Here is a 23,506-nt window from a genome sequence, read left to right as displayed (position 1 = left end):
CTTTTCACCAAGTTTCACGAAAATCTGTCCAATTTTTCAGCAATCATGATGATAAATAGACAAACAAACCAAACCCAAATCATGACCTCCTTGGTGGATGTAAAACAAGACACCACATGGCATTCAATGGATGTTTTTATTGAAAGAGTGAACAATGAACTGCATGGCACCCACATTTCTGTATTTCAAACATATGAGACTTGGTCCAAAAATGTTCCAGTATGTTACAGTAGCCTTCACAGTGGGTCCTGCTATCTGATTAAGGATTTTATTTGACATTGATATCAAAGCTGCAGAGCACCATTTCATTTCTACATTCATACCAATAGTTAAAATGCAGAAATGTTTCCAAAAAAAAAGATAAGTCACATGACAAAAATGTAAGTATATAAAGCATAAATTGAACAAAAATTTCCACGGATCACAGAACTTAAGCCAAAGTGGACAAATTATTCTAAAAGCATGTTAGGAATACAATCAGACAAAATTACACTGATTTATTGATGAACGAAAACAATAATGACTTGCACTTGACAATGTGCAATAAATTGTATTTTCATACAATACAAAAAAAAAATTCTGTTACTCAAGTAAACAGATGAAGGTCTTTGTGTGAATTTTAATTCGGCAGTAATCTCAACATCCAGTGTTGAACAGCTCACTACTAAAAGCACTCATGCTACCTTATTCTGACCACCAATATGAGCTGACACATGTAACAAAAGCCTTTATAACTGTACAGAAAACAGCTGATTTAAGTGTCTGAGTGTGCATGCAAATACATAATGTTCTCTGCTAGATTTTTCTCTGTATACTGATAGTTTGTCATTTCCTGACATCTACCTTTGGCAAACGTTCCTCATCTGTGTCACTGCAGCTCTCCCAGAGAGGCGGCACTCCACTAATGTCACTCTAACGTAAGGCAGGTTGATTTGAAGAGCGCTGCCCCGTACAACAACAACAACGAGTGGAAATGTTGTACACATGACATGGATTTTCCTAAGAAAAGATGTGGCTCAAAGGGAGCTCTGCCACTGACATTAATAAAATCTGAAACAGTATTTTTTTTTTTTAAATCTAAGTGGAAACGTCACAACACTGGGTATAATATCGAAAAAGATCTTGTTCCGTTGCATAGAAAACGTCTACAAAAGGGAGCAATATAACAAAGCACAAACATATACAGCTTACATGAGAGCCTGAGAGATGAGATTCAAACAGAGTCGGGGACAAATATAATTCCATCACATTCCTTCACAAAATGATTTCTGATTACTTAAGACACTTAAATAAATACAATTTCTCTCTTAACGTCTCACTTGAAATAGATTTGTCCCAAAACTTTGCTACAACTTTATGGTCCAACTGTACAGAACTGAAATGCCTGGCTGACAGTAAAAGCGAGGATCTTAAAAAAAACTGACACATACAGGAAATACTTACAAAATATACTTTCAAATCTGAAATTATGATTCAATCTATAGGGGCCTTTCCCGTTTCAAGGTGTAAATCAGCTCCTATGATTCTTAATGTAATTTCAAATCTGTAAGTGGTACAAAACTCCATGAGTAAGTGGTAGTAAAAGGTAACAAAATTACCATCAAGGTATTAACAGCTTAAATCAAAATAAAATAAAACACTAGCATATAAAACAAAAGGCAACAGATAATCCTCCATTTCGAACGCTGAGGGTAGTGTAGGGTTGTGTTTTAAAATAAAGGGGGGTTCAGGGGGGAGGAAGCTGGTCCCTCAGCTCCACGTGAGAGCTTCTGCCTGGCCACGTCCCAAAAATCAGAGTGGCCAGACTCAAGTGTAGTGGTGGATGTCCTAGGCCTCGAAGCGCTTTGGGCAGACCATAGGAGCAATGAGGGTCCACATGTAGAGGAGGAGGCAGACCCAGCAGGAGACCATCTTGATCCAGAACACTGACCAACTCCCATCTAACAGCTTCTCAATCCTATGGTTATCATAGCTGCAAAGGAAGAGACACAGAGACTGATTAGCAGCTAAAAAAGTAGCTGTGGGTTCTTTTTTTCCCCTTTGTAATAGATGCCTGCTGCAGCCAAAATTAATGCTATGGGAGTTAACTGAAAAACACTTAACGCTTTCCATGTTCATTTGATCCACACTGTGATAATACGAACAACCTTCCACCTCATCCGTCTTATCTTAATTAAAGTAAGGTCACTACAGAGATATTTTTAAGTTGTCCCAGCAGAAAAAGCAAGGGCCTATGTTTCAATACAACATTGGTGGGGAGATATATATTAAGCAGGGGATAAAACACTTAATTTCCTGCATTTTGGTGAATTTTTATGCACCACTTTATAGTGGAAATGTCTTTATTTCTAGAAAGGAAAAGACGAAAAAAAAACAGCAGATGACAATTAAAAAATAAAACAATGTTCTTATTTAATCTTATCTCTGCTGAGACATCACTCGTGTAGGCATGATTCTCTTTTGTTTGTCCTCTTTTGTTTTGAGAGATAACCTCTTCAAAAGTGCATATGGCACCAATTCACCTCAATGATAAACAAATTTGTTTGAATGAATGTAAACCCCTGAACTTTCATAGCTCATGTGATTTCTGTTCATGTTCAACACTTGCTACGCATCAATCCCTACCATTGATAACAGCCATGCTAATTATATTAACAATGGCTCATTTTCATTAGGTGTTATAGAAGGACACTAACAGGCTGCAATTGGCTATGAAATCAACTTTACTTAATTCAAGATGGTAATTATATAATCTGCACTTATTGATTTAAGTGAGGTCTGCCTATTTCAGTAGCCATATACGTATGTCTAATGAATCATGGTGCCATTGTCAGAGCATCACTTACTGGAACCAGTTGGTGACGGTCATCATGACATAGAGGGATCCCAGGAAGAAGACAGAATGGAAGTAGCTGTAGCTGTAGATGGTTCCCTCTTTTTCATCATACACCACGTTCTGGCCTCCACTGGTATTCTCCTCATCATAGTCATCTAAAAAACACAATCCAAAGATGCAAAGAGGATGTGGGTGAGCGACAGATTCACCACCTGGAGGTCCATATATTCCTCAGTGGGTTACTGCATAGTTGGAGGAAAGAAACTACAATTTACTTCAGTTTAGGCTCAGGCAGCTTGGTTCAAGCTGGTTTGGAACACGGAGTCTTTCATTTTTTTTATTTTATTACCTGCACAGCTCATAACCCTTGGCTACACTATGCTATGGCTGTGTGTCAGTAGCTTGAGCACAATGCAGCCTGGTACATGAAGGTACTGTTGGCACAGCTCTGCAAGTAGAAGAACTCAGCTTTCTCAGTAAATAACGCACACACTTAGGAATTTATTGTTTCAGTGAACTACATTTACCATCAATTCTGATTGGACAGCCACACAAAAGGTTGCAGATTTTGTCATTAATGTGCATATGAGCATATGTAACTTCCAAATAGAATATATGTACAAGTGGTGATATATTTTTGGTGGATAAATCCTAAATTTGCCAAAATATAATAAAATATAATGTTTGGTTTCCAGCAGGGGGCAGTATCACTCTACCCTCAATTCCACTTCACTGCTGGTCGCTTCACTGTGTCATACTACCCTCCTAGTAACAGTGACATCATCTATGTTTGCTGACCAATACTTTCTCACCATCCTCAATCTGGCTGAGGAATAGCAATGAGCATAGCCCCTCTGTGTGCAAACACGTCGGCTGGGGACATATGCATACACACTGTACAGACTTGAGAGGTGGGGGGAGAGTGAGAGAGAGGGAAGGAGGGAGGTAGGGAGGGAAAAGAACAAGATGTGATAGTGGGGGGGAAATGATTTGACTTTCCTCACCTATGTCATCTCCAAAACAGAAACAGCAGCGAGCTCTCTGCAGGACAAAGAAAAACATACAGGTTACCATCAAACTGGAGCAGACACACATTATGTCTCTAGGGGGTCATTTCTTTAATTTGATAAGGACGTCTAATTAAGAATGTCTGGTCAGTTCAAGTCCTCTTAATCTGTTCATCCAGCCTCTATATTTCATTAACCCACACACCCAGGGACATCTGAATATTTATGTGTTTACCTCAGTCTCTGGTTCACTGTTTCTACACACTCGGAGTGCTGCAGAGCTTCGCCTGGTGGTGGACGTCAAGCTGGAGGGAGGGTGGAGAAAGATAGAAAGACGGATGGGGGGAAGGAGAGAAAGGTTGTAATTCCGTCACTATGTATTTTTCCATTAATTTGCACAGTCTAATTCCCTCTCCTTCAGGGAACGACCACAGGAGACACGATGCCTCCACTTGATGGGAAACACATGTGAGCAAATGCAGAAAGCCATAGTTCTCATCTCTCACACCCTCGGCTTGGCCATAGCCAATCATGCGCTGCCTCTCAAGAGTCACAGCCAATAGAAACTGCCCTGTCTCTTGTCACTACAGCCTGCCATGAAATACATTACTTTTATTCCACATTGCTCAAAGCAGAACTGCTGTTAATAGGTTTGGATTTGTAGCCTTTACATCATCCCTCAACTCTTTAAATGTGATGATATCGCACTAAAAAGACTTCAATTATGAGGAAACTTGGCTTTATTTATGTAGACATAGAGATCAGGAGAAAGGAGAAGCAAGACATCTGTGTGTGTGTGTCTGTCTTACCAAGAGTAAAGGATGCAGCAAAACAGGATGATGGTTCCAAAAGCGGTGACAATCTTCTTGTCGCTCTCCGTCCCGGAGTTGATGGGAAACGAACACACGGTTACGTTCACACCATCTCTTTCCACAGCTAGACAGAAAGAGAGAGCAGACAGAGATGGATGAGGCGAAATAAGAAGTAGAGAGAGTATTGTGAGGAGTAGGGAGATTGCGAAAGATGTAGTGAGTGTGTGTGTATTTTGGCACAGCAGTATTGAGAAAAGGAGGGCCTGTAAGTCGCTGTGGATAAAAGCGTCTGCTAAATGAAAATGAAAATGGACACTTAGTACAACATACAGTAGAGAGCTCATATTCAATATTGATGGTAAGATTATCTTTACAATAGTATTTTGACAGCTACTGTGGAAATAGGAGCACTGTAGGGATGAAAATGTATCTCAGACTCTACAGCATTATTTTTTCTACATTGTAGAAATCTAAACTTTCATTAAAGCTCTCAGTTTAACGTTTTATCTTAGTAATAGATATCTAGATGCCTCAACTTATTCAGACCTCATTATATTGTATTTGGTTTATGTTTCTTACCTCTTGGGAGTTACACATCAACACAACATCTTTTTATAGAACAAACGTGCAGAATTCTTTATGTTATGACTGTATTGAACACTTGACTGTCAAATCTGTGTCCTTAACAGTGTCCTTGTCTTTCTGGGTGTGTGTGTGTGCGTGTGTGTTTTTATGTCTCAATTATTTTTGGCTCAACAATATGAACAAGATGACTTGCAGCCAATATTTTTTGTTAAAAGGGGCTATGTTACATGCGTATAAACTTTAAAAAAAAACTTTTTAAGATATAATAAACCATCAGACACTGTCTTCTTGAGTTTTCTTCACAACAAATGCTGGTCTTACACCATTAACCTTCTGAGCCCTACAATCTGTCAGTGGGTTTGAAAGGCATAAAGAAAAACATTCATCATAACCAGAATCTGTAAAACTAGAAACTATCATTTATTTTCAAATTTCTGATGGTCCTTGAACTAATTAAGTGTGTCAAGCGCTCCCATCGGGAAGAGTAACCAAATCTAAGCTTAATCAGCAAAAGCACTTTACTTTACATATAAAGTGTTTGCATTAAGCAGATTGGGTAAAAAAAACAACAGTAAATTCTGCACTCCCCAGCACAACTGGGAAGCCATGAATAACTTAATTAATACCAAAAGAGAGGAGGTCCGCCAAGCGAGGTTGTAAATAGAGGTTGTAAAAATGTAAATAGTTCAATATGTACAGCATGTGGATCTGCGTTATGTCTATATTAGTAACACTTGTGGGTACTTGGAAAAATGTTGTATATATAAACTTAATTCTTTCCAAACTATTTTTGACTTCCGTTTTGTACTGCAAAAAGACATTTCTTTCAATTCTCCCTTTTTCTAGCCATCATTTAGCTGTTTTCATAAAGATGCAGGTCTTATAGATTGTGGGGAAAAACAAGGAAACAGTGAGTAAATTGTGACAGGAGCCCCTGGGTTTAGATGATTAAAAGAAAACTTGTGCAAAGTGCACTCTGTTTTGTGTTCAGCTTTTCTGTCTCAGTCAACAAAACTTTGCTCAGCTTTTAATACCATACCACTGAGTCCAGTCCAGAGTGTCCTTAAAATCTATAAAGTCGAACTATATTTTCAATAAAGTATCACAATATAATGGATTGTCTCATTCTTAAGCGTGATAGTGTGCCATGTGCCACAATCTTCAATACAGAATGGTCATGGTTTTACCCATTACTCAACATCAATAATATCTTTTGATTTACACTGACCCCCAATGGTGGCTGTAACTATTGGGTGGAGATGCGTGTCTGTTCATACTCACTTTCTTTTGGTTTGCTGGAGAAGGCTGAGAAAGTGAGGTACATGACGTACACACTGATGACTCCTGGCTGCAGCAGGCCTGATGTGGGCTGCACTGCAGGGACACAAAAAAAGTTTAATCATCACTGGCTATAGTGATAGAGATTCCCAAGTTGGTGCAAATACTGTAAGTATTATAGCCAACAGTCTTACTTATGGCTACTTTCTGCCATTATCGTGTTTGATGCATCTCAAATGTGTTGCTGCTTGTGAATTAATCTTTGTGATGAGCCAAGAAGCGATTTTCAAAAGGCATCTGAATGCAGTTGCTTGTATTTTCATTTGTATTACAGTCAAATGAGATGCTTGTGAGTACAGGTGCTTACGTTTCTGTATGAACGGGGAGATGGCCAGCAGGGAGACGATTAAGCACAGGCTGCCGTTGATGCCCAGGAAGATCTTGTTCATTAAACAGTACTCCGGGTCGGTGTAGAAAACACCCATGAAGACCAAGGCTCCTACTGCAATACTGAACAGCATCAGAGTCACAAAGGCCAAAGCTGCGTACCACAGACGATTGTACTTAACCCCTGAGCTCCTGCAGACAGAAAGAGAGAGAGAGAGAGAGACAGAGAGAGAGAGAGAAAGAGAAAGAAGACAGCAGAAAGGGGAAAAAACAACATGAACAAGGGTAACGCAAATTAAATGTGAGGAAAAAAAGATCAAGAGAACAGGGAACAAAGCAAAGTAAAACGGACCCAGGAGAGATTGGCCTAAAGAAAAATTCAAAGAAAGAGAGAGTTGTGTTTGGTGAGTTATTCCTGCACCCTGAGGAGAACATTAGAAGACAGGTTGATGGTTAAGTGCTTTCACATCCATTTGACATGTTCTGGAAATTCAAGGTTTTACTTCAGAAAATAGATAAAGGGGTTAAAAGTGCACATACCAATGCACATTGAGAGGTTTAGGTTTACTGCATTGGTTACCAAACCATTTAAAGTCTTTGAAACAATCCGCTGTGGTATGTGTGTGTCTGTGTGGGAAGGGAAGAGGAAACGGAGTACACACTCCTAACCCGTATGCATCCTGTGAATCTGCACAGGGTCGGCATGCTGCCAAGCCTCCCCTCCACCCACAAAAACAAAAAGCTACATGACTCCCTCTTTCCAAATCCTTTTTCATCCAAATAACCCCATGGGTGAATACGTCCCACCCTGTGAGTTTCTCAAGATCAAATAAAAAGCACTGTACTGCTCCTATTAACAGGGCATCCCATGCTTACGTAAGTGAGCTGGACTCTTGAGTCACTGGGACAAAAGAGACAGGAGCAGGAGGAAGACATGTTGCTCTCACCAGTTTGTGTTCCATCTGTGTGCAAACTCCACCAGCAGCATGAGCTGGATCAGCAGGAAGATGAACCCACCAGCTGCTCCTATGTAGCGCCACACTGTGGTGTCGAGCAGAAAAAGAGGAGAATTTGTTGTAGAGATAAGCAGATCTGACAGCAGATATCTGTGACTTGTTGTAAATTAATGCTGCAAGATTCTATTCAAACTACAGAAAGATGATGTTGCTAATAATATATTTTTTTAAAAGCACAACTTGTTACTTCCACCCTGTTCCTACCTTTGAGAGACACATTCACGATATGTCATCTAGCAAAATACATATTACGAACAACAGCTTTAAAAATAGATTACAGCATTGCAGGTCTACTTTTGAGGGTCCTCTGTTTACCTTCCAGAAAGGTTTGCTCTTCTGGGAGGAAGAAGGCTCCAGCGCAGCACCCCACCAGCACAATAAACTTCAGCAACCAGAACCTGACATTTAAAGCAATGATAGTGTTAAAAGTTGTAAAGTAGTAAAACATACTGCAGAACATACTACAGAAACTGTTAAAACAGAAATCATCATCAGATTTTCGACTTTTCTTAAACAAATCACATGTGCCAGATGCTTCCATCAGGAAAAGTGACCAAGTTAGTTCTGATATCACACTCACTTTATTATACATTTCAGCTATAAATTTGTACTAACCAGATCCTGTAAAAACCATTAAATTCTGCACTCCTCAGCACAACTGGGAAGCCATTAATTACTTGACTGAGACCAACTGTCATGTGACTACATTTCAGTTTCAATCTGGATGAACTGAAGGCTGTTTACACAGAACAGAGAGAAGAGGACAAGAGGGGTTTTTACAGTATAAGTAACACTAGTTTCACTTGGAAAAACCATGTGTATATAGATTTACTTTTATTAAAAATGTTGTAAAATAAATTTAACTTGCATTCTTTTGCTTTTTTATGTATTCTACTAAGCAAACATTTTTTGAGTTCCCCCAATTTTTAACCATGATTGTGCTTTTTTCACAGAGGTGCAGGACTTCAGGCCGGCCGTTAGTGAAGTGTGACCGGAGGAAACTGATTGGGGTTCAGAGTGTCATTCAGAGATCACTTGTCATGTTGCAGGATACGGCTGTTTGCTCACATTATCTTGTGATTGTTATCATTTACGCTCTATAATACTGAATAGACCTGGCTTATGCCAGCAATAATGAAAACCTGCCTGCGTGTCATGTACCTAAGGTGTTTGAATTTAGTTTGGCTTCTGTCTATATGTTCATAAACGACCACTGCTAACTTAAGGTTCCAGCTAGGTATTTTAAATTGTTTAATGACTGACAGGATGAATGGTGGACAGACGGAGGAAGTAGGCCTTCTTACCCATTATGCACGGCTGCCCTGCAGCCTGTGCTGTTGTTGACTCGTATGGTGAAGATAGCAAAGAAAAAGAAGAAGCAGGCCATGCCAAAGCACATCTTGTAGACAGCAGCGTAGCCAACCAGAGTTTTGCAGTTCTCTCCTGCATTCATCTTCTCACACAATTCACTGTAGAATGGGACCTGATTGACAAAATCACAAACCCAAAACACTTAGATTAGATCATTATGGTGTTGAAACCTCCCCCCCACCTCTGCTCATGTTTGTATAGTACACGGCCTCAGAGAAAAGGCCCAATGGCGTCTATTCTGAGTGTCACGCCTCTAAAGGAGCAGAAAGAGAGAACAGGCAGCAACAACAACCCCTCTTTCTCCTCATGAAGCCCTCTTTCATCCCTCGTTCTCTACAGGCTGTTAGAGGGGCCTTACAACTAACTGTCAGTGTACACAAACAAAAGACACAGATGAATAAATTAACCGCCTTTTGTCAGCAAGTCAGAGGGATTGGGAAGAGCGAAAAGCAGAGAGAGGAAGACTGGGAGATCCGTCCTAACATATTTTTCAAAAATTGATTTCGACCTGCAGTGAGCTGCAGAATATAAAGAAGAAGAGAGCAAAACCGGAGTCAGCAAAGTAGATAAGGACTTTGCTGTGGCCTTCAACAGGAAATTGGAAGTGCTTCAGTGGCTCAGTGCCAACAGAAGAAACGGCCTTTGAAATGATAACCACAGAACGGAGGCTCAAATATCTATTCCCTCCTCTGATGCCCCCCAACTGTAGAGATGCGAATCAAAGTCAAACACGAGCGCTGATTTTCAAACTGAAGTAAATATTTTAGAGAACTACAGATCTCTACAGGGTTCGTACAGCAAATTCATGCACTTTTCAAGCACTTTCAAGGTAACTGTATCAAAACTTTCCAGACTCTCAAAGCCTTCTTCATCTCATCTAAACCTACAATCAAAGTATATTGAAACTTTAATTTACCAGCTGTTCATATCAACTTTGATTGTAGGTCTTCTTCATGCTTTGCTAATTTCCAGAGAAGGGATCAATGGACGACTTATCCATTTATTGGTTAGCTCAGCTTGTCTGATGTGGGACACCAGGAGACAACAAACAACTATGATGAGGAGACGGTTTCATTTCATAATCTAAAAGATTTTTGGCATACATGAACAGTTATGTAAATGAAAAAAAACAGACCAGGCATATAAGTAGTGTATTCAAATTGAAGCATATTTCTAACTTTAAAAGCATGCTGGCTAAAATTAGCATTTCCAAACTTTTAAGACTTTGTAAGATTCTTGTCTTTACTTCGGATAATAAATGGTTTGAGTTGGCTTTGCTAGTTATTGGCAGCCTTTTGGTCCTTGAGGTTGTACACATGGGTGAGACGCCAGCAGATTGAGTTGTCATCACCTCAGTGTGTAGTGCAGTCCAGAGCCAGATCACAACATAGAGTAAAAAGCCCATTTTGGAGCTTTTGTCTCATGTTGAGGACCATATTAGCATGTCCATGGTGTCGTGATTAAGAAGGAAGGGGGCCGGCTGTTTCAGACAGCTGTAAATCTCTTGAGAAAAGACCGGCACTCTCATACGCACAATGGCTGCTCTCTTAGCCGGGACTTCCCACTGTGTTCACTGTGTGACTGGCAGTGTGCGTGTATATGTGTATATATTATGTGTGTGTAACTCAGCAGGCTTTGCGTGGGGCCATCAGAGGCCATTTTGTGCCTGGATGGGCCTTTTACAGGGTTGTCCTTGCACAACGAGGCACACAGTAGGGAGTCGTTTTAATACTGTACGGTTGACAGTGGCAGAGAAAGAGGGAAGAAAACACAGCAGAAGAAGATTGGTGGAAAAATATCAGTGTCTTCAAATAACACTTTCAATTGAGGAAGCTCGGCAGACATCGCCATAGTAACACAGTCAGCTGACAATATTCTTCCCAGGCTATCAAGTCTAGTGAATGCTGATACAGCAAATAGACTGTACGTACAGCTTCGTACATCTAAACAAGGATGTAAATTCTAAAGCTCAGATATTTAGCTATAAATATTAACTCAGACGAGAGAGAAGTGATGTATCACTACAGTTTGACTCACCTGGATAACTATATTAGGAATGGGATGATCTGAAAATGTAATGGCACGATTATCCTGGCCAAAATAATTGCAATTCACGATCCTAAAAATCATTAAAATCAGCTCCAAAAAAAAAAAGTTCCAAAAATGGAACTTAAACATACTGGTATCACTACTTTACATTTTGTTAAGAAAAAATATACACTTTTGATGCATCACATATAGGACACACTTTTTTTCTGAAAGACAAACAAACCATCTTAAATAAGGTAATCATAAATCATATGGTTCCCCTGCATAAATTAAAGAAAAACACATAATGAATAGCAACATTTCGTGAGTCTTTTTCTTATTACATGATCATTTCTTGATCCACTTCTCTACCATGATTTCAAATGATACAGACAACAACACTTGTTCAATTGCCTAAAATAATTACCCTTTATTAATAATAACATATTCAACTCGCATTGTGGCATTGAGTCATACTCTTTCGACCAGTTTTGGGAAAAAAAAAACCTTAACACTGGCATGAAAAAACCTTGTTTCTTTTCAAAATAGACTGAGTGCAAAAATGTCAGCATGTTCACATTTTCTGGCTTTAAATGCAGTTCTATCAACTTATGAGTGTTTTTATCATGAGAGTGAGTCAGTCTGATAACAATCCTGCATCATGATGATCCAAAGAGATAACATAGGGAAAAACACAGATGAAAGCCGTGAAGATCAAAAGAGAGAGCAGCAGGCCTCCTGTGTGTCTTCTCCCAAATTTCAGAGGCTAGGTGGGCGGTTAAAAACAAAAAGCTACCAACCTGAACTGCAGCCTCCTCAACTATGGCTTTACTACTGTTAAGATACACACAAGTCCTGCAGGTAAAAAAGTGGGATGTCCACTTTGCCCGAAGCAATGTTCTAAATCTTTAATTTTGCCTGTTAGCAATGACAATGTAACACTGGTACATTTTCTGAAATTGTATTTTATTTGCACCACAGTGCAACACACAGAAGTTTGGCTCACCTGACAAGAAAACATTGAATTTCAAATATAAGTGTGGAGGGTGTGTAACATGTGAATACTTTCTCTTTCCTGTTCTCTTCTGCTTCATGTCAGCATGATGCAGAACAGAACAGAAGTTGTTAACTTCTGCAAAGTGAAGCCTGTGGAGAGAGTATAGATGTAGCAGTAGCCCAAACTGGATGAAAGGTCACAGTATTGATGCTACTGCTGGCATCAATACTGTACAGCTATTCTTTTATTCAGCAAACCAGGCCATTCACAAAACAACAGAATTAAGACTTTGGAACTGGGACCTAAATAACATTTAAACTAAAGACTAGACAATACAGACATAATTTATTTCAAAGAAATACACTGATATTTTAGTCTTGACAATCAGAAAGAAGCAGATATTAGTGTCACTCAGCAATCCCATTCCTCAAAAGCCATGGGAAGGAAAAAATTACCATTAATTCCTGACACCCTGAGGGCACCACAGTCCATATACACTTTTAAAAAAGGACTAAAAACATTCCTTTTTAGCAAAACCTTTGGTTCCTCCCATCTAGATGGTATTTAGTATTTAGGTATTTTAGTAGTATTTAGATTATGTATGTATGTTTTCTGTTTTTAGCAGTTTTTTCCTTTTTAAAAAAAATCCTTTTTATAATTAGACTGTTATGCTTTTAACCTGTAGCACTTTGAGATTTCCTGTAATGTAAAGTGCATTACAAATAAAATGTATTATTATTATTATAATTATTATTATTAATAATAATAAATAGTACAAAAACAGAAATGAACATTTGTTGATAAACTCTGCCTAGCTCACCTATGCTAGGACAGTGCCCTTACACCTGGATGAACTGAATTATATAGTCAAGTCAATTTTATTTATATAGCCCAAAATCCCAAATCACAGATTTGCCTCAATGGGCTTTACAGACTGTACACGGTACGACACCCTCTGTCCTTAGACCCTCACAGCGGCCAGGGAAAAACTCCTCAAAAAACCCTTTTAGCAGGGGAAAAAGAAGAAGAAACCTCAAGGAGAGCGACAGAGGAGGGATCCATCTCCCAGGACGGATAGACGTGCAATAGATGTCGTTGTACAGGGCAGGTCAACAGAGTAGAATAGAGTAGATAGAGGTTGAAGGGGGAGAGGGAGGGAGGATAGAGAGAGATGGTTGAGAGGAAGAAAGAGACAGAGAGGAGCAGGAGTTGTGGGAGGGGCACAGCAGCAGGTGATGAAGCGCCACCATTGGCCACAACAACTGGCCTAGACCTGCTCAACTGGTGTCTGTTCAACTAGTGATGCACAAAATCACAACAATAATAAGCCCAATAACTGTACAGCGTGTCACCCATAAGGCCTCAAGAGGTCAGCAGGAATGCTGCTACCTCACATCTGCACACAGGAAATTATGACCTCCAATCCAAGTTGATCTGAGTAGATCTTAACATAACTTATTACCAGTCATCACTGTTATCTGTTACCAATAACTTATCTGTTATAGGCGTCAGGACGACTCCACTCACTCTCCATTAAAAATGGTCTAATGAAGCACACATGAGAGCTTCAATTTTTTACCTGTGCTGTTTATTACTCACTAGCTTCTAACAATTAAAACTTTCAACCATAGAAAATCCAAACTCTTCAAAATGATACCTTAATAAATATACTTTACCCACATGTGTACAAGTTGTGGGAGAGCGATACTTTGCTGTGTGATTTATGTACTTACACGTTCTTGCAACTCCTCCACCACAGAGGGGGCCATCATAACGACACAGACGACGGTGACCAGCAAGAAGTAGAAGGCGTACATGATTCGGGTCCCTGTGGACTGTTTGATCTTGGGGCAGCAGTTACAGCAGCACGAGCAGGCCGCTGAGCCGCAGCAGCAGGCCAGCTGCACACAGAGAACAATGGAGAGAAGAGGGAGAGATGGGGAAAACATTAGCATATCAGTTACAGAATTTTCCACACCGTTATAAGCCATCTGATACGCACATAATGCATTTACAAGGCCCTTGGATAAGGGAGGACTGGGCTTTTGTGTGCATTTTGCAACCATCTCTGTCAGCTACAGAGGCCAGGCTTTGATTTTCCTGGAAGGAAGAGAATATAGAAAAGGAACATCATCCGGGATCACCGAAATGCACATGGTTGACGAAGGTAAAAATTCACTTATTGCAACAAAAGTTTTGTGGCAGATCAATTGCAGAGAAAGAGTGCAGTGGACAACAACAGATAAAACAGAATACAGCTATACAGAAAACAAAAATGACTTGGTCCCAGAACAATATACCCCCTCTATCCTTAGACCCTCAAATAAGTTAAGAAAGACACCACAGAAATAGAGAGGAGGGAACAGAGATTCAGCTTTCAGAATCATGCAACAGTTGTTATCTACTGCAGGCCTGAGCCAGAAGACAAAATTATGGCAACTTAGTAGACGGGGGAAACTTGCAACAGAAGACATTGGCCTGACAGTGTGCTTTGCTCATTCATGGTTTCTGTCACAAGGGATGAATCTCTCCCCCAGCTTCACAGTGGTAAATCTTGGTCGGTTAAGACAGTGAAGTCTTGTCTGAAAACACACATACACACACACTCACTCACTCACAGAGGCCTACTCTGTTTCTTCTGACAGGACCTCATACGGGGGACAGTCTCATAAAGACAGGCCCTGTGTTCTATTTCGGAGAGAGGAGGCTCCATAATTATACAGTATAGCGTCTTTCTGTAGCCACCCCATCCTGCTTTTATAAGCCTCCTACCCCTCAGCCTGCAGAACACACAGTGCTGTGGTGAGAGGTGGACTTCTGTTGTGGACTATAATCGAGGTGTGGAAACCTGTAAGGTTACATCGCTGCTGGAGGGCTTGCAGGGACCGTTTTTTGTGGGTTTTCTACTTGTGGGTTTCCTGCCAAGGCTGCTTTGTCTTTTGAGCAACAGGTTGTTACAGCATTAGATGAGAGGTTGGTATTGTAGAGAAAATCTGTCTACTTCAGATTCCATTCAAAATCAAAGTCTCTGTGATACAAGTTTATTGTATTGTCCTCGAAGAGAGAAGGGCTGACATCAAAATCAGCAAGTTGTTCTCTCTCCCACAGGATTTTTCCATCCCATTTTATAATGACTGAAAAACATCCTGCACACCAACTTGACCTTCACATTGTTGGGTACAATATCACCCTCAAAAACTGATAAGAACTGGATTCTGCATACGCACACATAGGCTTTGCTATCTGTTCAGCTCAGGCAAAGTGATATTATTATATTATGAGTATCTATTCCTTGGCTTCTCAGAGCAAACCCATTCACTTTCTCAGTTTTTTCTTGCTTGCAGGAATCCAAGTAAAATTGTACTTTATCACAAACTGAACCATATTTAGCATTTTGCACATACCATCTTTGTTGTATACAAGTACTGGAGGAGAAAACAAGCATTTAATTGCACAATGTTGAGATATGTTGAGTTTGTGACAGTAAAAAACCCTGAAAGCATTAACTCTTAGTGCCTTTGGATTAACTGTTACATTGCCATTTAATCAAAGTGAGCATCAACTAGTGTACAACACAAACAAATCATGCTATATTTAAAACAATACATCACGTCAATGTCAACACATTGATTCCTCTTCTGCGGCTTTATTTAGTTTATCTGTTAGGATGCCCCACCTTGTAGCTCAAATATTTTTTTTGCAAACCTGTTTATACATCCCGGAAAGATCAGTTGTCAATTTGTCTCCCATCAACAGTAATCTTATCTTGTCTGTGAGTGTGGGTCCTAAGCCGGGTCTGTAATGTGGCCAGGATGTAGTGCTGTAGTAAAGCCAGTGTGCAACATTGTCTGATGTGTTGCGTTCCGCTCCAGATGCCAGTAATGTGCGGTATGCTGCAGCCTCGTGGATTCACACAGGCACATGTTCAGGATCAAGCTACTTCACTGCCCACATGGCTCTGTCTCTCTGTCCACAGTCTCCCTGCTCTCTCTGTCCAGAGGTTTCCCTGCCAGTCTTTTCTAAATGGACTTAATTGTCATTTGCCTGGACCTTAACAAAGGATACCAATACCCTTGACTTTCTGACATGAGCTGTCTGGTGTCGGTTTGCTAGTTCTCTAAACAGGTTCCCACGTGAAACCAAACTCAATCAGTTTTCACACAGTTCCCTCCAAGAGCGCAGAAAAACATTGCTGTGTCTGCCGTTAGTGTTACAGAAAGTTGAAATGAATGAAACAAAAAACAAAACACTTCAGTGCACCCATTTGATCAGAAATCAAGAAAGTAGGGCAACAGGGCAGCATTGTAAGTAAGGAATCAATCTTTCATCTGAAAATCTGGTTTAAATCCTTGTGAAAGTCCTTGTTTCTGTCTCACCGCAGTGTCCTTGGGACAAACTGTAGACCCTCCCAACTCCACAAGTGTATTCAAGCATATGTCAACATAAAAGGTTTGCACACCATTCCTCTACCAATACTGTGATACAGAAATGAGAACAGCAGAAAAACAGGTCATGTCATACATTTCGCCTTCTCCTGCTATGCGATTATGGGCTGTGGGCAACAAACACAAAGACTTTTTTGATGCCAGATCAAACAAAAAATTAGGGCACTTTATTCCCAATCAGGAAACATGAGTGGTGTGTCAATATCTACTTGTGGAAAATGGGCATTAAGCTCACACACGTTCACACAATTCACGAATGCCTGAGATATCATTACTTGGTATGAATAGGTTTGCAATTCTGCCTCCAAGGCTGCATGTGCATAGCTCTGCTTTTATGCATTCACAGACTTCTAGCCTTGAATCAAAACCAAGTTTTATGCATGTGGCCCCTACTCTCCATTTGACTACACACAGCTTAACAGGATAAGCCGTTTCTTTTGTCTCTGCTGCACCCACATGTCTCTCTCAATGGGCGATTAATTAACCGCAACAGACTGAAAGTAAGCAGGAAAAAAAACAGGATGATTTAAGTCGTGAGGGTGTTTAGATTTCATTAGTTAGGGGGTGTTTCACCAGTGGGCTGCACACAGCGAGGGGGGTCAGAGCAGAAGAACTGATGGAGGGAGGGGGGCGCCAGGAGAAGGGAACGTTTCCAGGAATTCCACCATACACAGATACAAAGAGTATCCATGGTAACCAGCACTGACCCTACCCACTTAATGGGTGATCCAACCCCTCCTCTACTGCCCGCCTGACCCACCAGCATGTCGACAGGTGGTCGGCGTGTCTGCAGAGTGCACCCCTTCTTCTATATCAACAGCAACCCTCCACTTGCTTGTCATATTGCTTTAGCCATTCGTTCCAAAGATCACCATCACATGCTACACCTAGCAAGGCACTTTAGCCACTTGCTGGGCATTCCCCGGTGTAACTTTACCAGACTTCAAATCCAAGTCTCTCACAAGCCTCTATTGAAGAAACCAAGCCTCACTACATTATGATTGCAGGACTCTCAAGAGACAAAGACTCTCTTTCCCCCTCAGCCTCAAGCTCTATTTCACTCTTTATCTCATCTCCCCCCATTGTCGTATTGTTGTCATCGCGTGCCTTTCTTCCTCTCATTTTCTCCCTTTTTTTGTTGTCTTCAGCTGGCCTTTGCCCTAAATCACTCCTGCCTACAGCTGTTCTCGGGGGCAAGAGAAAGACGATATTGCTCAGAGCACACAGGAATCAGCTTTACGTGGAGAGGATGGACAGGATGTGACAGTGAGAATACCCTCAGGAAATGAATGGTTGCCGAGACAGCATTAGCCTGAATGACCTTGTATTGTTCAACAAGAACTCTGACCTACAGCTGGATGCTTAATCAACAAACAGGCAGTCCTAAATGTAGACAAACCTAAGATCACATCTGCGAGCCGTTTATCGGAGCATTGATGATAATTACCATGTTTTTTCCCTCCTTCATTCTCTACCGTGTTATTATGCTCAGACCAGCAATTATGAAAAGAGTTTCGGGATTTAACAAAACAGGAAAAGGCCAGGGAAGCCTAAATCAAACACAGAGGGGTAAACTCAGCACAAAGCCACGAAGACACAGCTGCTTACGCAATACAAACAGTGCAAGCGCAAAAATAGGTCACTCACTGTATCACTACAGGCACAGCAAAGGAGAGGCAGGAGGGGGAAGACAGATGCTGAACTAGTTAGGGGTTTCTCCACCAACAAATCAGCAGTAAAGCAAATGTATCAATAATGCATTGATGGAAGTGAGAACATCTAACTAAAATGAAAGGAGTCTGTCTGTTATTTTCTCAAAAACCTCTTAGCCTATTGACTTCACACTCAGCTGGTGTATTGCTGACAACACAAGGAAACAGTGAGGAATGTGACCTCTTGTGATCTATGGGACATATTTATTAGTAGTGTATTATGTCCACTGCGTATTATGAGGGGACCCCTATAAACTGTCACATCGCTGGATGGCATGCTGGGTGATCCCTTCGTTGCTTGCTATAGACCAAAAACATTGTGATTCAGACTGGAGATATTACATTCTAGCCCACTCAAAGCCCGTCATCAGCCCGTTCCAAAGAGGCATGTTTTGAACTGTAGTGTGACAAAATCAGGATAGGAATACCTAAGAAAAAAGCTGTAAAAGTAAGTACTATTTACACAGCATGCTGCATTTGTGACAGGACTATTGGCATTAGACCACAGAAACTATCAGTTCCTGCCGGGGCTAACACAGATTTCCCCTCCCAAGAGTTGATCAGACAGACTTTTTTTCATCAGCTGATCTGAGACGTGACTTTATGTTTATCAGTTGTGGGAAAATAAGCAAACAGTAAACAGTGGAAAAATATAGCAGCACAGACAGCTATGACTCACGGCTGAGACGAGCACTGTAAAAACAACTTTACTGGAAGAATGTGGCAGAAGCTCAATGGCTGTATCTGTGGGAATAACCTCAGGTTGATTCAAACCATAAAGTGAGGCTATTCCTTCCTTTATTCATTCATCCCATCTAATACATTCATCTTTATTTCCTACCCTACTTTAGTAAATTCTGCCCTACATGTGTAGACACTGCTGGAGCTGGCTGCTTTAAAACTGAGGGAACTCCCTGTTAGTTAGAGCTTAATGATAGTGGCTAGCGGATAAAGTTGACCACAATGAGTCATGACAGACCTACAGTTCAGATGAAACTGTGCACACCCTCCTATCTCAAATTACAACAATGCATAGGGTGAATGGAGGGGGGAGAAACCAGCAGGGTAATGCGAAACAAAAACTTAAACAATAAGACGCAAGGCAGAAACCTTCTCACACACAAGTTCGGTTGGCCCAGGCTCCAGACCAAGACCTACTCCTTTTCCCCTTATGTTGTGACTGACAGCTCCACTATTGTCCATATAGCTAGGCAGCTGTATACACACAGCAAAAATGTATCACTGCTCTGTTTCCTATACACAAAGGAAGGGCTTTGCTTCTCTCTTGGCAAATACAGCCCCTAGCTACAACCAACACAGAGAAACTTAAGTCCAATGGACAGAAAAGAAAAGAGAAACAAAAAAGCACCGAGGTACAGTTAAGAACGGAAAAACAGGGCAGAAATGAAACAATCCTGTGCAGACAAAGGAGTCTGTCACAAAAATACCCAAAGGAAACAGACCAAAGTAGAACGGGAAGACGGTCAAAATACAAAGCAATATCAGATCAACAGGCACAGGCTAATCTGACGTCATGCTGCGTTTAGCCCAAAGGTCTTTTTCACTTCACAAAATGTATTGTTTTTTAAAGTGACACTTCAGTTACGCAGAGTTTCACTCCATGTCAAGTGACTCTGAGCCACAGCCTTACAGTGGGCTCAACTGCTATATAGGCACCATGAAAAAGGTTAGCTGGCATTTCACATGGTTACATCAGCACCTGCAGAAAAACACTGAAACACAGAGATAAGACATGGGAAGATGCGAGGAGAAGGAGGAGGTTGCATAAGGCATTATCAGAGCCGTATGACACTTCAGAGGGAGACAAAAGAGATGAAAGATTGCCAGTGATGTCCCTGTGGGAAAACAAACTCCTGCCGCTGCTGACCACAGCAACATTCCTGAGGGGAAGCTGAAAATAGCAGACATGTCTCACATAGAAACAGTTGGCCAGTAGTTCTTATCGTATGTCTGACCCAGACATCTATTTTGATGGGAACTGCTACAGGTGTTTGTTGGTCGTATTCACTTCGGGCCTAAGTGAATACGGCCAACAAACACCTTGACACTTGACTTGTAAAACTATGGCCTAAGTCTTAGGCCATAGTTTTACAAGTCAAGTGATTTTACAGCTTATCAACGCCTTTTTTAGGGATGTCTCTGTGCCATTAAAGCCTTGGTGCCCTGACCTCAGCAACAATCAGTCAAACCACCATCTCTGACAGCTGTTTTTGTTTGAGTGCTGCAGGTTAACATTTAGTAAGTGGTCAGGGTTTCACAATATTTGTTTATATGTGAAATCACATTCCAGTCAGCTGGCATTCATTCATGGGGCCACAAAGTATATTTCACTTAACCTGTGTCAATCAAGGAATGGAAATTTCAAACCCCCACAAAATAATAAAGACACATGGCCTGCCAATCAAGATTGCTTTCGGTAATCTTGCACAACCCATATAATGGCAAGACAGCAGCAAAAAATTAGGGATGCAATGATTGTGAAATTTTGGGCTGATACCGATGCATGGTTTACTGGAGAGAAGTTGTGCAAGATAAAACCACTCTTGGGGTCTAAGTTCAGTGCTTGATGTCTTACTCAAGGCTACTTTATCAGGAAGGATGCCTGCTGGACCACAGTTTCCATACCCTCTAGCTCCTGTAGATTCATGTACCCTGCCAAAGTTGCCTGTTCCATAGCTGTGCTGCTTGAAACACCCACATGGTTTCAGTCCTGTCCCACAGTCACAGCCAACGCTTGCAGCGCTTTGGACAACACTCAACATTGAGCTAAAGCCTACCCCCTATCCCATCCCAATATGGCGTACATCCCTGATCCCACTGAGAAATTACAAGTGAGCTGCTCCCACACCATGTCTGCTCCTCTCTCCAAGTCTAACCCAAACAACACCCACCCTCCCTTCATTTCCACCTCAGAGCCAGAGGAAATTAACAGACCACACATCAATTTGGGCTATTCTAAACCTCAAGAGGGGCACATATATGCACACTCAAAAAAAGCTAATTACACGTATACATATAAATAGATATGGTGACTAGACTAAATGGTTTGTCCATGAAAGGGATTAGCACACCACCAGCACAGCAACACAAAACTGATTTTATTGTTTGCCCTCCCCTTTCTCCTAATCCTTCCCCGTTTCCATCATCCCCTCTTTGAAAAGAACAGGAAATAGAAGTGAGCTAACCCTTAGATGAGGGATATGTCTGTGTAATTAAATTCCTGACCAGACCAGCAGTGGTAACCCTGTGGTCATTGACAATCTCTGATTGAAAAAAGACACTCAACACTGAAAAAAAACACTCTCTAAATTTACATACAAACAACTTGTTGCCACTTTTCAAAGATTACTTACAGCCCAACAATCAATCAATTACTTAAGTCTTTGATTTGATGATTAATCAATAATCAAAACATATTTTTTCAGCCCTAAAAATAACCATAATGATCATTTAAAAGTATTGACATGGGATATTATAAGTAGGGGTGTCATGATTCTCCAACCCCCCAATTTGATTAGACTTTCAACTTTAATGCCACAAACTCATTAGGTTTTTGAAATGTAAAGATCAACAGATCATTGGTTTTATGCCCTTACAACTGTCATTCACAAATTTCTCAACAAACAAAAAAAGGCTACGTGGTATTAAGTGTGACAGCATATTTTTGGAGTATTGTACCACACTATGCCAATGTGATTAATTCAATTATTTATTCAGATCACTGATCCTGCCCCCCGAATTAGAAGTAGGCTACTTTTGCAAATTCAAAATATTACTTCTGTCACAATTTACATTCTAGATTAAGGTATATAATTAGGCTAATGTTTATTTCCAAATAAGACAATAGCTTTGTGCCTTTAAGAAGTAATTTTGCAACTTCAAAAGAGATCTCATACACACATTATAGCAGCTATACCATACAGAGGGTATAGCTGCTATAATCTTCATTTTAGATTAGATTCAACTTTATTGTCATTGCACATGTCACAAGTACAAAGCACCAAAATGCAGATAGCATCTAACCAGAAGTGCTTAAGCAGCAATTAAGTGAATCATAGTGCAATATATACAGTAATGAATTATATAAAAAAATGCAGATCTAACTGTACAGTAGTGCAAAATTTTCAAGCAAGTCTGCCTTTTACAAGCAACTCTGCAATTTTATAATATTATTCACTGGCTATAACCAATCCAGAAACACAACCATTACATTTCTATAAGGGTTTGTGTGACTGGTAGAAGAAGTACTAGCTAAAAATCGGATTGGCCTGAAGTTTTGAAGCTGAGGAGCAAGATGCTGGGGAAAGTGCAACTGTGCATCACTGCAAAGAAAACAAGATAACCACAACGAACCCACAATGTCTCACGGTTTCCGTCCAAAACATCTGTAAACACGTTCAAAGAGGACGCTACTTTTGATAGCAGGTACGCTGGCTGCACGCTGATGTTTTAGCTAGTTGCCTCGTCTCTCTTTGTCTTCCAGCGGCTGTAACGTCTCTACAGTGAAGTTATTCAAACGTTTCAGTGACGGAATTACAATATTTTCATATTTTTAATGAATTGTGGTGGCTGACAGGAGTCTCGGTGACCACCACGACATAAAAGAGACGCTGAGTCTCGTTAGCTCGGGGTGAGAGGAGACAGATATTGATACAAACAGTAAACAAGAGCCAAGTCGACGTCACACCTAACGAACAGAACGTTCATTGGAACGTTCAACAATAGCAGTAAGTCTTGTTACTCACCTGCGAGATACAACACGGAGTACACATTCTAGCGGGGGGACAATAAATAAAATCCGTTCAAGAGTAAGTCGCTTTCTCGGTCGCTTTCTCCTTCCTCCACATGAAATCACCACCACCACCACACGGGGAAGAACAAGGCGCCTGTCCTCCTCTAACTGCTCCGTCCTGCCTGCCTGCCGCTGTCTCTCCTCCTCCTCCCCCCTCCTTAATTCCTCCCTGTCTCTCCTCCCACTGCACATCACCAACAAAAAGCCCCACACAAAGCT

The 23,506-nt window shown here is 40.8% G+C and overlaps 1 protein-coding gene across 1 annotated transcript; it reads right to left on the bottom strand.

Annotated features, from left to right (window-relative positions):
- Nucleotides 1–117: 117 nt before the first annotated feature.
- serinc5 (serine incorporator 5) lies at nt 118–23,404 on the bottom strand. Its single transcript, XM_059337274.1, has 12 exons — nt 23,241–23,404; nt 14,051–14,218; nt 9,226–9,404; nt 8,237–8,319; nt 7,853–7,946; nt 6,886–7,097; nt 6,522–6,614; nt 4,653–4,779; nt 4,079–4,148; nt 3,841–3,877; nt 2,847–2,991; nt 118–1,972 (listed from the first exon to the last, which is right to left on the bottom strand). Exons 1-12 carry the CDS (start codon nt 23,265–23,267, stop codon nt 1,828–1,830), a joined length of 1,380 nt encoding a protein of 459 aa, XP_059193257.1. The 5' UTR covers nt 23,268–23,404; the 3' UTR covers nt 118–1,827.
- Between the last annotated feature and the right edge of the window lie 102 nt (nt 23,405–23,506).

The sequence above is a fragment of the Centropristis striata genome, chromosome 7 (genome assembly GCF_030273125.1).
Source record: "Centropristis striata isolate RG_2023a ecotype Rhode Island chromosome 7, C.striata_1.0, whole genome shotgun sequence".
Classification (NCBI taxonomy): domain Eukaryota; kingdom Metazoa; phylum Chordata; class Actinopteri; order Perciformes; family Serranidae; genus Centropristis; species Centropristis striata.
The sequence above is the reverse complement of the archived record's forward strand: the minus strand, read 5'-3'. Positions and strand labels throughout refer to the sequence as shown.